Here is a 14,480-nt window from a genome sequence, read left to right as displayed (position 1 = left end):
GTGTCGCAAGATGGGTTATCCTAAAATACAAAAATGACCCCAAAACCCGGGTACCGGATGTTCCGGGACCAATGCTGATGTAGCCATTTGCCTTCAAAATGTCTTTATTATACTTTCAATAGTCTTACGTTATCAAGCTGATGTAATTTGACGTGTCGCAAGATAAATCATCCTAAAATTCAAAAATGGACTCAAAAACCAGGTACCGGATGTTCCGTAACCTTTGGGGAAGTGGCCATTCGGGTCCAAAATGTCCCCATTGTACTTCCACTAGTCTTATTTTATCAAGCCAATGTGATTTGATGTGCCGCAAAATGAATTATCTCAAAATATAAAAATGTTCCCCGGGACCTGGTAGTGGGTGTTCCGGAACCGACGCAGAAGTGGCCATCAGTCAACAAATATTCCCCAACATACCTTGGGTGCTAGTTTTTGGCCATAGCTTTCAAACGAGGTAAAGAAAACGAAATTCGGATTGAAAATGGATGAATGAGAGCAATTTCAAAACTTGGGTCGTTTTCGACCCTTAATGCATAATATGTAACTTTTTTCTAATGCATTAGGAAGGTTAAATTGTGAGATTCAATGGAACAGATATTTTTGGCAAAGGCAAACCAGTTTATATTAATTTTTTACCAGAAACTTGGGTTAGATACGCACTTTTAACTGACAACCAAAATTGGTCATAAAAACCATAGTAAGAGTGCAATTCAAACGAAATTTCAAGCTGGAAATCGACCCAACTTTCCCCCCGCAAGACGCTTCGATCAGGAAGCATACGCCGCCCCGCACAAAGCTGAGGATGTACAAAACGATAATTAAACAGGGAGTCCTCTAGGGACTTGAGACTGTAACTTTGCTTACGGAAGACATACGTCCGTTTGCCGTATTTGAAAGGTGTTGCAGACTATTTTTGGCGGAGTACAAACGGATAGCGGAGAGTGGCAAAGGCGTATGAACCATGAATTGCATCAGGCGCTACTGGGATAGATTCTTGGCCACGTCGCAAGGAAGTCGTATGACTGTGCTAGATGGATCAACCAGGTTAAAGTCGTCTTGCGTGTGTCGAGACCGTCTACGAATTGGCGCTCTACGATGCTCTAGACGCTCTACGACAAGAGCCACCCCGGCTATCGGTTGGAAGAAGTAAATAAGTTTCACAACCAGTGGCGACTCGTGGTGGTTTAGCTTACCTGTTCAACCAGCGAAAAATACAAATTAATACGCAGCTTTTTTTATTATCGAAATTCTATATTTTATTCATAAAACAAACATTAGGTGTATGCACGTAGCGCTTGCTATGTTGCGTAAACGGTGTATTTCGTGTATATGCTGCCGCAATTCGCATAGCAGTTCCGGTTTCTATGGAAGCGGCAGAGTAGCGGCAGTATAAATACGCAATACTCCGTATACGCAACATAACAAGCGCTACGGGAATACCCCTATTATTTAAATAACAACGGAATACGGCGGTTTACTTTACCAGCAAACCCGTCTCTGAATTTTAACTACGAACCTAAGACTTTCCGTTCAATTTACCTATTGAACCAAATTCAAGAATAACCACCACACGCACCACAAGCAATATGCGTAAGTTGTTCAATGCTAAAGATGAACGAGTTAATGAGAAAATGTTGCGAATAATGCATGCCATCCCCTTCGTACCAATACATTGTCCTGGTGCTAATCTCTAAAACAGTGATGGCCAAACTGCGGCCCGCGGGCCGCATGTGGCCCTTCGGGATGATTCGTGCGGCCCGCGGACTGATTTGAAAGATGGTGGACTTATGAGAAATATTTTTGATGACATAGGAGTCCTTCAGTTTAGTTGTAATGCCTCGTGCATGTTATGAATCTGAATGCTTTCAGGTTTAAAACTTGTGTCGATTCCTAGAAAATGGTTTTTGTTGTCGCATATTTTACGTTTTGTTATGCACAGGAATGGCCAAAGATTACTGCGGCCCGCGGCATTCATGGGCGATCTGATTTGGCCCGCACCTTGCCTATGCCTGGGCACCACTGCTCTAAAGCAACGTTCAAGCATCATATTGAACGTTTTGCTCATTAGCTTCGTAACTCGATAAAATGGAATCAAAGCGCAGGCCATAGGAAAATGGGGTAGTAAGTTGTTCAATGCTGAAGATGAACGAGTAATGAGACAATAATGCGCCCGCGCCTTCGAGTAAAAGCTGTTTCACATTCTCTTTTTATCTCCTTCGTACCCAGAATCAACACCAGGAATAATGTGTTGGTATATGCTTGTGCATTGAGATCAAAGCAACGTTCAAACGTCGTGTTGAACGGTTTGCTCAGCAGCTTCGTAAACTAAACTAATAATTTACCGAATTATTCGTATTGCATGTGCGTCGGTTCAAACGAAATCATGAACTAGCGATGAAAAAAAATTTTGTCGGGTTGAATTTTGTTGCCTGTCCTATGAACAGGTTGAACATGCGGACGAGTCGCCACTGTTCACAACAGACCAGGAGTCCTGCTTTTAGAATCCCGGGGATTCCTATTTATAGGAAAGGCGCTTTCTTTACCGAGCTACAGGTATCCCGGAGATTTCAACTGTCGTATTCACATACAAAAAATCTGGTTCTAACAAGGCATCTCACACAAATGTACTGCAGAATTCCTCCATGCGAATTCTATGCGAGAAGCCCCGGAGACTGTAAGTGAATCTTTCTTGTTCAGCTGGGTATCACGCTTGATCACGTAAAAATACGATTTACCGGCCTTTTGCAATCTACCTAAATTTCTCTGGTACCATTTTTTCTTTATTATATTGGTACAAATCAAACCCCAACAAATTAGAAGCAAAACTTCCTGAGTTCTGACACTTAGTGACTAATAGCAAATTCTGTCCCTTAATTTAGTCAGGGTCTTGTTTAACCCACAGCTATCGACGACGGCAATTGTTTGCCATATCGAAACATTGTGACCGGAACGAAGTTGTTCAATTAAACAAACATTGTTTAAAAAGTTGTCAAAGAAAATATGTAGAACTTTCAAAAAGTCAAAAGGGTATTTTACAAAATTCCATGACGTTCATAAAAGAATATTTTTTTCACAAACTCACGATTGGATATCAGACAATACAGTCGAATAAAATGAACAAATGAAAAATGTTGAAAACCTTGAAAAAACCATCAATTTCAACCGATTTTACGGCACCTAAAATGCTTCCCGACGATTACGATCAAGGGGAGAACCCTGCTATCAAAGAAACGCAACTGCGTCATTTCTTTAGCTGAATCGGGTAAAAAAATTACCCACTCAACAGCAGCGGCGATAAGGTTACGAAATACGGCGGTGCAAAATACGAGATAGGAGCAAAATAAAATAGGTTGAATTCGCACTTACCCAATGATTCCTTTTCCGTACTTGAAGGTCGGTGGACGCCACGGGCAGCCACCGTGAGTTCCAATCAACCGCCCATGCTGTCTATTCATGTTGTATGTACTGGCCTTATTGTCAACGGTGCTACCAGCTTTCTTCCGCGTCGGATTAAAGTTCTTTTCGTTGCTGTTGTTGACTAGAATAGTGCCACCTCCACCACCCGTAGGAGTGTTGTTGCCGTTGTTCCCGTTTCCGTTACCAATATTGTTACTATTATTGTTGTTGTTGTTATTGTTTTCACTTAATGCACTGCCATGGTGGTGATGATGATGGTGGTTTGAATGATGGTGTGAATCATCGCCACCTCCTCCGCCAACACCGCCAACACCACCGCCACCATTGCCAGCAATTATACGATTCTCTCCACCGCCACCGCCGCCGCGATTGGACTTTTCCACTCCGGCACGTTGCGGTTTCTGATTTTCTGCTGGTACAGTCAACGGAGGGTCTAACTCAGACATGGTTTCCCAAATGCCCATCCACATACGCTTCGCGGGTCCTTCCTGCTCTTCCTGAAACCAAGCGACCGCCGGATCCATAACTTGAGCTCGGATCAGTTCCGGCTCTACTTGGCTAGGTTCGGCTAAATGTAGCCGTCTCACTCACTTCCCTGCTGTCCTCTTCCGTTTTCTACAATTACTGCACTTTTTTTTCTTTCACAACCCACCTCACAAGCAAAAGTTTAAACGAAACGTCTTCCGCCCACACTAAGAAACCCCCTGAATTGTTCACAATGTTCGAATCACTGAACCTTACTTAATACATGCTTGATGTGTCCGAGCACCGATTTTGTTTTGGCAGCACACAGCAGCTTACTTGCTGCCATACAACACTGTTGCAATTGCAGTTAGGCAGGAAATCAGTCAACGCGCGATTAGGCTATCACTTCGGTGCACTGCACGACGCCGCCAGCCGGCAACCTGCTAACAGAAACAGAAAAAAAAGATATTCCGATTGATTCGAGTGCCTAATTGTTGGTCGCCAGTGCAGTGGAGTCGAGCACATTGCGCTTTCCCTCCCCCGTGGCTGGTGGTCAAAACTGTGCTTTTTGCTTCCCCATATTTGCTCCTCAAAAACTAGTTCACTGCACTTGCACTCTGTTTTATGAATCTGGGTCACTCCAAACGACTTGTCATTCAAACAACAATGGGGGTAGAAATACTGCCAAAGGAATGTAAAAACTTTTTTTAGAGACGATTCTTGCAAATTTTGGTTTTCTTTTCCTCCTAGTTTACCTCAAGGTACGAAACTGTTCTAAAAACCAGTCGTCGTAAGTTCGAATCTCAACTGGGGAAGGCTCGCACAGCGTCAATAGAATCGTGGAACTAGTTTTGTCGGTAGAAATTTTAAGACTTTTAAACCTTTTGAGATTTGTAAACGAAACACAGCTTAAAAAAAAGAATAAAAGATCGCTGAAAAAATAAAATTTTATCTCTTTAATCGTTTATGTCCTCTTAACAGCTGGCTGCGAAGCACTATGGGCCAGAAATTAAAATTTCGGGACAAATATATTTGCGGTTAAACGGCATGTCTCAGCTCAATGTGGTATTCGGCAACTTTTTGAATAAAAAAATTATGCATCTTTTGAAGGGGTCGTCCAATATTTAGGTGCTACTTTAACAACAATTTAAGTAATAACTTTTTGAGTAAATTTTTTTTCATTTTTTTGGTTTCAAAATATTAAAGATAAACCAATTTCAAGTATTTTTTCTGAAGATGTGAAACTTCTACCTTTTACTCATTTTCAGCAATAGACTTTTGCTTATAAACGACCCCTCAAATCACATTTCTTCTTGTAACATGTTTATTTCAACAGACAGCTCAATGTGATGTTCTAAACAACATTTTGCACATAAAAGAGGAATATTTTTGCTGAAGATTGTTTTGCTTTTTCTGCATTAATTAATAAGATATAACTGTTTTTAGGTTATGTAAATCTTTTTAGCAGCTTTCAAATTCAGTTGTTTCACCGGCGACAGTTTCTTCTTGTTTCACCACAAGCACAAGGTGCTCCGAGCCCGAGATACAGTGTTTCGAAGCCAATGAATCCCCATTTTTTATGTGAAATATTGTTATGTCGTTATGTAACGTAAAGACACTTTGAACTATTATGAAAGTATATCAACCAAAGTTTTTCTTAACTAGTTTCGCCAATCATGCACAATATTGAAAAGATGGCAACGCTGTAAGGAAAAAATTTTTTAAAAAGCTTTATTTACTAACAGAGACCGATCACTATTAGTATTAGTGCAATATACATTTTCCATGCACTCTTAAATGAATCTACGTGTAAATAGCTAAAAGTTGTTTTTTTTATATTAAAGGTGGAGGAGCGTTTGGTGATGAAGAATGCTAGAGTGGATGATATTGCGAAACTCCAATGTGAGGTCAAAAATATATCTTCCTGCCCGCAGACTCAGGCAAGTACAGGCAAGAAGTATCCCGAAATTCCAGTGGCTTTACACTTCTGCCATCTCCCACGGAGCATACTACTCTCACGCGTAGCACTGTGAGAAAGGGCTTGTTGGTGTTTTATCAAAATGTACGGAGACTACGGACCAAAATAGATGACTTCTTTATTGCTGTGGCTGAATCAAGCTTCGACATCATCGTTCTTGCCGAAACGTGGCTCGACGAGAAAATCTACTCAGCGCAGTTGTTCGGCGATTCATTTACGGTATTTCGTTGTGATCGGAGTTCATACAATAACAACAAATCACGCGGTGGTGGCGTGTTAATTGCGGTCTAAACGAGGTTAAGTGCTTCCAGCGATCCTTCCCCCATATACAATACACTCGAACAAATATGGATAAGAGTTAAGCTACCTGGTCACACAATGACCGTAGGAGTTATCTACCTTCCCCCCGATCGCAAAAGCAATCTGAACAGCATTAAGGATCATATCAGTTCCATCGAGGCGGTTTATTGAGACCTCAACCTCTCAGATTTCACGCTATTATTAGGCTATTATTATTATTATAATCAATCCGGTCTTGTTTGGAATTTTCCTGGGCATGCACCGCCTGTGGTTGACAGCTTGCGATCGAGCATTTCGGTAGCTTGCGCTGCTCTCTTAGACGGTTTCTATCTGCATGGTCTTACGCAGATAAATACGGCGGTCAACAGAAACTCACGCCTGCTTGATCTTGTTTTGGTCAACGAATCTGCAACCTCGTTTTGCTCAGTCCATGAAGATCATCCCGCTGTTGAAGTGATAGTGGACATGCCAGTCTCCTTTGGATTCGAAGATATTGTTGACGTAGTGACTTGGACTTTCAATGAGCAAATTTTTCTGCCTTAGCCAAAGCAATCAGTCAGGTCGATTGGAGTTGCCTCGACCGTTTTGCAAATGTTAACAATGCTGTTAGTCACTTCACCCAAACCATGAAACACCTGATCTTCGATTGTGTTCCCACTCGTAGAGCACCTCGTAAACCAGCATGGGGCGATACTCATTTGCGATTTTTGAAGCGCCTAAGATCTTCTGCTCTACGAAATTACAGTAAGCGCCGAGGTCCATTTTCTAAGCGACAGTTTAACATAGCCAGCAAAAATTACCGAGTTTATAATCTACTCTTGTACAAAAGGTACACTTTACGACTGCAATCCAACTTGCGCAGAAATCCTAGCTCATTCTGGTCGTTGGTGAATTCCAAGAAAAACGAGGACGGACTGCCTGTAAACATGTTTTTGGGTACCGTCTGTGCGAACACTGCTGCGGAAAAATGCGAACTGTTTGCCACTCACTTCAAGAATTCCTTTAACACTTGTGTTGCTTCGGAAATGCAGACAGCCTCTGCAATCAATTTGAATACATTCCATATAAACGATCAACTCGTTGAAACCGCGTTCAAAAAGCTCAAATATTCGCTCGCTGCTGGATCAGACGGAATTCCTTCTTGTGTTCTGAAGAACTGTGCTGCAGCTATTGTTCGCCCACTGGCGATGTTATTCGAAACTTCTCTCCGGCAGAATGTATTTCCTGAATCATGGAAAAAATCCATCATGTTTCCCGTGCACAAAAAAGGACATAAGAGGGACGTGGAAAACTATCGGGGTATCACATCACTTTGTGCCTGCCCGAAAGTATTGGAAATCATAATCCACGATGCACTTTTTATGTGCAGTTCGCAGTACTTATCCGTTGACCAGCATGGATTTTTCCGTAGAAGATCAGTTGCCACTAATCTAACGCAAGTTTGTTTCATTCTGCCTCCACATCATGGAGGAAAATGCGCAAGTAGATGTTATATATACAGACTTAAAAGCTGCCTTCGATCGTGTTGGTCACGCGATATTGTTGAATCGAATGGAGAATCTTGGAATCTCTGTCGCCTTCATCAAATGGATGAGGTCTTATCTCACTGACCGTAGTTTATGCGTCAAAATCGGTTCGATAGAATCGGAACTGTTTTGTAATCTACCAGGGGTTCCACAGGAAACAACTTGGGCCCTTTACTTTTCACACTATTCATCAACGAGCTCTCTATACTGCTACCTGCTTTACGCGGACGTTGTTAAGATATACCTGCCAATAAAAACCACACTTGACTGTTTGAGATTGCAGCAGCTGGTTGACCTATTTGAGGCGTGGTGTACGAATAACTTGTTAACAATCAGTGTACCCAAATGCAGTGTTATCTCGTTTTACCGCAAATTGAACTCGATTATCTTTAATTACTCTATTCTGGGCCGTGCACTGCAACGGGTTAATTATATTCGTGACCTAGGTGTGAATCTTGACTGTGCTCTCATCTTTCGTTTGCACTTTGCACTCGGTTTCATCTTTAAAAAAGCTAACGAGTCCCGCGATCCGTTTTGTCTTCGTTCGCTATACTTCGCATTGGTACGATCATTACTCGAGACCTGCTTAATAGTCTGGTGCCCGTTTCAAGCTAGCTGGATTTCGAGGATTGAAGCAGTACAAAAAAAGTTCGTCCGTTATGCTCTTCGGATGCTACCGTGGAGCAACCCGCTGGACTTGCCTCCATATGACATACGGTGCAAATTGCTAGGACTTGAAACCCTCAGAAAGAGGCGTACGACAGCTCAAGTTGTGTTTGTTGCTAAGCTCCTGATCGGCCATATTGACTGTCCGCCTATCCTGGAACAGTTGAATCTATACGCTCCGGAAAGGGCTCTTCGTACTAGGAATTTCCTTCAATCTTTACGCTCGGAGAGTTAACTACGGTCAGTTTAGTCCAATAAGATACATACATGGCAGCTAAGTTGAACACCGTGTACGAGTTGTTCGATTTTGACATCATCATAGACACTTTTAAAAGACGACTCTTGCAGAGACGATAGCTGTGCGCTGTTTAAATGTAGTTTTGTGTAAAAGTGTAATAATATGTAACTCTTAGTGAGTCTATATTAGTGTTCATCAAGACAATATTGTGTGGAATGAATTTTTTTAAATAAATAACAAATAACAAATATTGCGTAGTTCAATTACTAAGTGGGACTCTAACCCACACTCTTTATATTTTTGGCCTCACATCGAAGTTTCGCAATATCATCCAGTCTATCATTTTTCTCACCAAACGCTCCTCTACCTTTAATATAAAAAAACGATTTACGTTGGACTGGGACAGAGTCAAAGACAAGTAAATCAGCTTAACGTTGGTTAAAACTACTTAAAGTGCTCTTAAAGCGTACAGAATCAGATTTTGAGTAGTTTTTCACCCAAAAAGTTGGTAGCAGGAACATAAAACTGTATTATTTGTCACAACGTATAATTCAATTCTTTTTTTTTTTCCTGTATGTACTCATCACTGTTACCAATATGGTTAATCTATTGTGATATCGCCCGGGTGTTTGCTGTATATCCCGCACTGCATTTTATTTTTTGCTATAATCGCAATTGAGTGACTGATATGCTTATTGAATTTTATACGTGCCTGTGTTATAATTGGATACCCTTCCTTCAATGCTTTCTCTACTTTACCCCACCTCGTTCCACATGATTGCGCTGTCCCCAATTATAGCCATCCCTGGCGCAGATTAAAGCAAAGCAAAGCCTAGGTGCTACATTCCGTTATCGAAATTTGACCTTTTGTTTTTATACGACAGACTTCGCAGCCAGCTGTTAGAGTGTAGGACAATTGCAGGGCCAGTTGCTACGATCCTATTGACTCTAACAGCCTCTGCCAGCCGAGATTCGAACATACGACGACTGGCTTATTAGGCCTGCGTCATACCTCGAAGCCAACTGGGCGCAGATTACCAGTGCATTTTACTCTAAGAGTCATTTTTGCACGGTCAATAGGCCATACCGGGATAATATAGAACTCAGAAAGGGTGATAAGGGGCCTGAGAAAAACCCATGCTAAAATCAATTTGACATCAAATGGCCTGATTCTACTAAGATTCGAACCCATGACCTTCGCACAAAAAATGACGGAGTAAGCATGACAAGAAAGTCTAGTATATCCACATTAATTTACTATTTTTGGCAAAGCTAACAAACAGTTTATACAGTGGGATATCGAATTTGGCAACAAGTGTCCGTTTTTGGCAACAAAAGTATCCATTTTTGGCAACATAAAATATTTCCCTTATAAAAATATGCCTTAATATCAGTCAGTTTCCGCATACATGCTTTAAATGATGCCCTTAGTGTATTCATGGAAAAAAGTTTGCTGCTATAGAATGTTTCGAACAATATTTTTATTGCCAAAAACTTACTTGCACCGGACGGATAGCTCTTAGCGGAATTTTTGAACATAAAATGGTTCCGATCATTGATTTATAAAATTTACTCAATTTCTAACTCATTTACAGTAAATCTTTTCATATCAAAAAAGGGACATAGCCGACACGCATTAGTTGCCAAATTCGAAATTCCACTGTACTAACAAATCATCAAATGAGGCAAAAATGCTGATTAAACTTTCATTTAAACCAAAAATTTGATTAAATTTTGCATGAATTTTACCTCTAGTAGTAAAACGCAGATGGTAAAACTAAGGATTATTCTATTTTGTTAAGCCGCTTTGATCAAACGAGCTTAAAAACATCCCTAAAAGCTATGACTTAGTCATTTTCCACCTCAATTGAGTCATCTTTTCATCTCAAAATAAACAGGGAAAGAAACGGAGATTCGCAGAAACACTCCCAAACTCTTCTTGAGCGTTTTCCTAGCAGCACAAACATACAATAAGCGGCTAGGTAAAATTCCACCGTTCAAAGGTCGAAATTCCACCCCCGGAACAACAAGCCAGTTGAGCCAATTGACGCCAAACTAGCCATTTCTCTACGGCAGCTGGTAGGTGGTACAGTTCGCTTAAAAGTCGTCGTCTTCGTTAGCATTAATGGCACAACTTTGTCCTTTGTCGACCATTACCTAGACAACCTTAGCAGAAGTCGGTTTTCCTATAAGAATCCAAGCCGAAATCATTTTTTTCCGAAGGAATGTTTGGTCAAAATTTTATAACTGAAATGTTACCATGTAAATTTCAGGTTTGTTTCTGCTTATATTGCGCAATCATGCCTTGACTGATACCTGAATAAAACATTGGAATGAGACGGATTTGGGCATAGCCAAAACTGAAGAATCGAAGAAAAAGAAAATTCGCTGTTGACAAACAACGGACCAGCAATCTAATTCGAAACTATTCTGGCGTCTATTTTCATACTGGAAACGAAAATTTCGTTGCCCAACAAGTAGGAAACTTCAAAACAAACTCTGTCAGTTGTTTCATGGATAGGGTAGTTGATCCAGTAGTTGTGGTAGTACCAATAGTTGCGCTACTATTCATTATTAATGCATATTTTCGTCACCGTAGCATTTTAGATAAATTCATTATATAAAACAGGTTTTTAGAAGTATTGGTAGTTAGACTACACCATTTAAAATTAAAGCATTATTTGCTAAAATGCCAATTTTCCAAAATCTAACGCACAGTTGGAGCGCACAACTATAGGCGCTCATCTATAGTTTTGCTACGATGTTTTTTCACTTAGCAACCTAGCAATGTATATGGAATAACACAATTAAAGGAACATCAAACTTAATTAAGGAAACATTAGCGCAACTGTTGGTACAATATAATTGAATCGGAAAATTCATTTTTTCTTTATAAAGCTTCTCGTGCAACGAAAGCAATTGTCTTGCCTTGTGACAAATACCTTGTATTTGATAAATTTATATCCCACAAGCATTAATTGAAGCATATACCTCAATAAACAAGCAAAATGAAGGTATATTGTGCTTAGTGGCGCAACTAATGGATCATCTACCCTACATGTATTTATTATTACTTCCAAATAATTGATGTTCCGGTAAAATCATTTAATCAATATCCTAATTCGGTGTCAAAAAGCATTTCCTTGTTTCGATGTTTACATAATTCGACATCTTGATGTGAAAGCCGAAATTTTTGTTTTCTTCTGTTGGCTGAAGTTTAACTTCCACGCGTGCGACAAGGGACTAGACGGTTTTGGCTACCTGAGCTTCGAGGTTGAAGGATTTAAGAAGGATGATGCCACGTTTCAATATTCAGAACCGATTCAAGTTGTGTGTCGTTAAGAAGTTTAGAGCTTAGATCGACTTGTGGTGTTTTGTGAGTGAGTCTAGTGCCTTACTAAACCAGAGAAGTTGAAAAATCTGACTGAATATTTGGATGGGTAATTAATGGTAAGTGTTGAGATTCAAATGACCTTGTTATATCCTAACTTTAAGTAACGCTGTAACAAGTTAAGTCTCCTTGATTGTCAATATTGTACCATAAAGCTAAGAACTATCCAAAAAAGTAGTTTTTATATATCTTATGTATCATTATCAAAAAATAACTGTGTATAAATCAGTAATTAGGCAACATCGCAGTAAATTTAACCTGAACGGTGAATATTGCAACTTTCAAAAATACATCTTATTTGGGCACCTTTAGTTTTGACCACCAGCACTCGCCGCTCGCAGTGTGCCACAAGAACTCTCGACACGGTGGCTATTTTATTTCTTCCTCACTCTCACGCCATTTTAGTTCGCATGCAGACTGTGCTGCAATAATTGTACTCCTCTTCGCAGCTATTTTATCACGACTTTTACATTAATTTTTCACCGAAACACATGGGGACATTGGCCATTTTTTCGAAACCTTTTTTTATTCCTTGCAAGTCTTCGCGAAATCTTCCCAGATAGAGTGTGAAAAAATGGAACCACATGTATCCAATATTAGATTTCCCTTTTTCGTCTCGAGTCGAACAAATCCGCAGGCACTAATTATCAGCTTTTTCCCATTTACAATTAAATAACCAAAGCAGATGGCACACGGCAACAGAGAAAATTGTACATTAGTTTTATTTTTCTAGGCTGCACTCGCCAATCACTAACCCGTAGTTCGATTGAAATCGCGTGCTTCTATCACACATTAATCACATGAGAAAAGTTATCACCTTCGAAGGCGGTTTTTTATTTCGAAGCACAATTATCATGATTCTTCTCACAGACAAGAACGGTTCCTTGATTTGAGCGCATAGTAGCCATAGTAGTATTTAATGTCGTTTTACACTCGATTTTACACTCCTCCTGACACACATGACGCATTTTCAATGTCGCACACGATTACAGTGATGGCAAGGGTGCCTATACCGTAACGTTTAGTATGTTTCGTATAATTTATTTAAATTTGTATTTTAAAACAATATTGCATGTTTTAATAAGGCAGATACTTAATTAAATAAGTGAAAGTATCTTTAACAAAGGATCGCTAAATTCACGCAATTCTTTCGATTTACTAACTTTCTTCGGCCGTTCAGTCGGCAAACCCTTTGCCTGGCACCACTGCAATTTGTACGCCCATTTTGACAGTTCAGATTTCACACCAGTAAATTTTGACAACTGTTTCGCATTTTCCACTCACACTCTCTTCCGCGTTGCACTTTCACGTACACTACAGCACCGAATCCATGTGTGGAAGTAGCGAACCAGCAAAACGGAAAGACAGGCAAGAGAGAGACAAACTAGAATACTCCCCTTGCGTCTGGCGTGATCCCCCCCGACTACACACTTCTTCCAACGTACGCCTTGCCAGTTGCCAATGTCTCACACACTATACTCGCTCTATTGCCGTGCTACTACTGCTGGCTGCCCGTTTCCGCTCCTTTGCTATGCTTCAAAAGTTTCACTATTCGCTGATGAACAAAAGAAAAATTTCCACAGCTTCAACTCCCAGTTCAGCAAGCTTCCAACCCATTACACTATACCTTTAATTCTTATCGTTGAACCGAGCACCGAAACACTTTTCACGTTTTCACTATTCTCTCTTATCGGAGAATATGCAGTTTAAATTCGTCCGCCACTGACGAATTTCGATTGCGACCGAACACGAAAAAGAAAAATGGTGTGCGACGTCACACCGAACCACTGTGCTTTTTTTTTCCTTCTTCAACTCGCACCCCGATCGTATAGCCCGGCTGATCAAAAACCGGATTTAAACACGTCCACCACACTCCGTGGACTCTGTCTGCAGCTAAGTGCACCACCGGGCAATTCGCGTGACAATCCTTGATGGTAATCCGGTCCACCGAGAAAAAGGAATCCGCGAGGATGAAATTTGGCCACTAGAAAAAGGGCGAGAGAAAAAAAATACTGCTGCACTCCGCGAGCGATACACACACGGTATGCGAATGGCAGCTCGATGGCGACGGACGGTCAGTGAAAAAAAGCCAATGTGAAAATATACGGGTGGCGACTTTTAACGAAACTTTTAAGCAAAGGCTTGCTCCGTTAAGAGTTTTCCAATGCTTGCAATTCACTACCTGAGGTATATGCCATCTTGGTGATGGAGAACGTCAAACGGAAAGTCGACAAAGCGCAGTGCAGTCGAAATGGTCGAAATCGTCGAAGTGAAACAATAATCAACTGTCAACTGTGGTTATCGTAATATCGATATGAGGCCAACATTACCGGTGTATAAGCTAACTACTTCACGTTGTTAATAATTATTTAGTGCATTTCTTTTTTTGTTATTTTATGTGTACTGACTTGCCTGATTTTAACCAAAATTTAATAACCATTGCAAAATCATTCACAATCTTAATCATGATAATATTGCGGATTGCAAGGAAAATAGGAC

The 14,480-nt window shown here is 40.5% G+C and overlaps 1 protein-coding gene across 4 annotated transcripts in view; it reads right to left on the bottom strand.

Annotated features, from left to right (window-relative positions):
- The window catches only part of LOC128744703 (non-canonical poly(A) RNA polymerase protein Trf4-1-like), a 50,683-nt gene extending 36,678 nt beyond the window's left edge, over positions 1–14,005 (bottom strand). The window contains exons 1-2 of one of the 4 annotated variants that reach the window (XM_053841882.1): positions 13,609–14,005; positions 3,367–4,325 (exon numbers count right to left, since the gene is read on the bottom strand). In XM_053841882.1, the coding sequence (XP_053697857.1) occupies positions 3,367–3,941 (575 nt within the window). In that variant the 5' untranslated portion in view covers positions 3,942–4,325; positions 13,609–14,005. Of the gene's footprint in view, positions 1–3,366; positions 4,326–12,736; positions 12,899–13,426; positions 13,454–13,608 lie in introns of those variants that run through there. The other 3 variants (XM_053841883.1, XM_053841885.1, XM_053841884.1) reach the window with 3 other exon arrangements.
- Positions 14,006–14,480: the final 475 nt, after the last annotated feature.

This window comes from Sabethes cyaneus, chromosome 3 (genome assembly GCF_943734655.1).
Source record: "Sabethes cyaneus chromosome 3, idSabCyanKW18_F2, whole genome shotgun sequence".
Taxonomy (NCBI): Eukaryota; Metazoa; Arthropoda; class Insecta; order Diptera; family Culicidae; genus Sabethes; species Sabethes cyaneus.
This window is presented reverse-complemented; position numbering and strand designations above follow the sequence as displayed.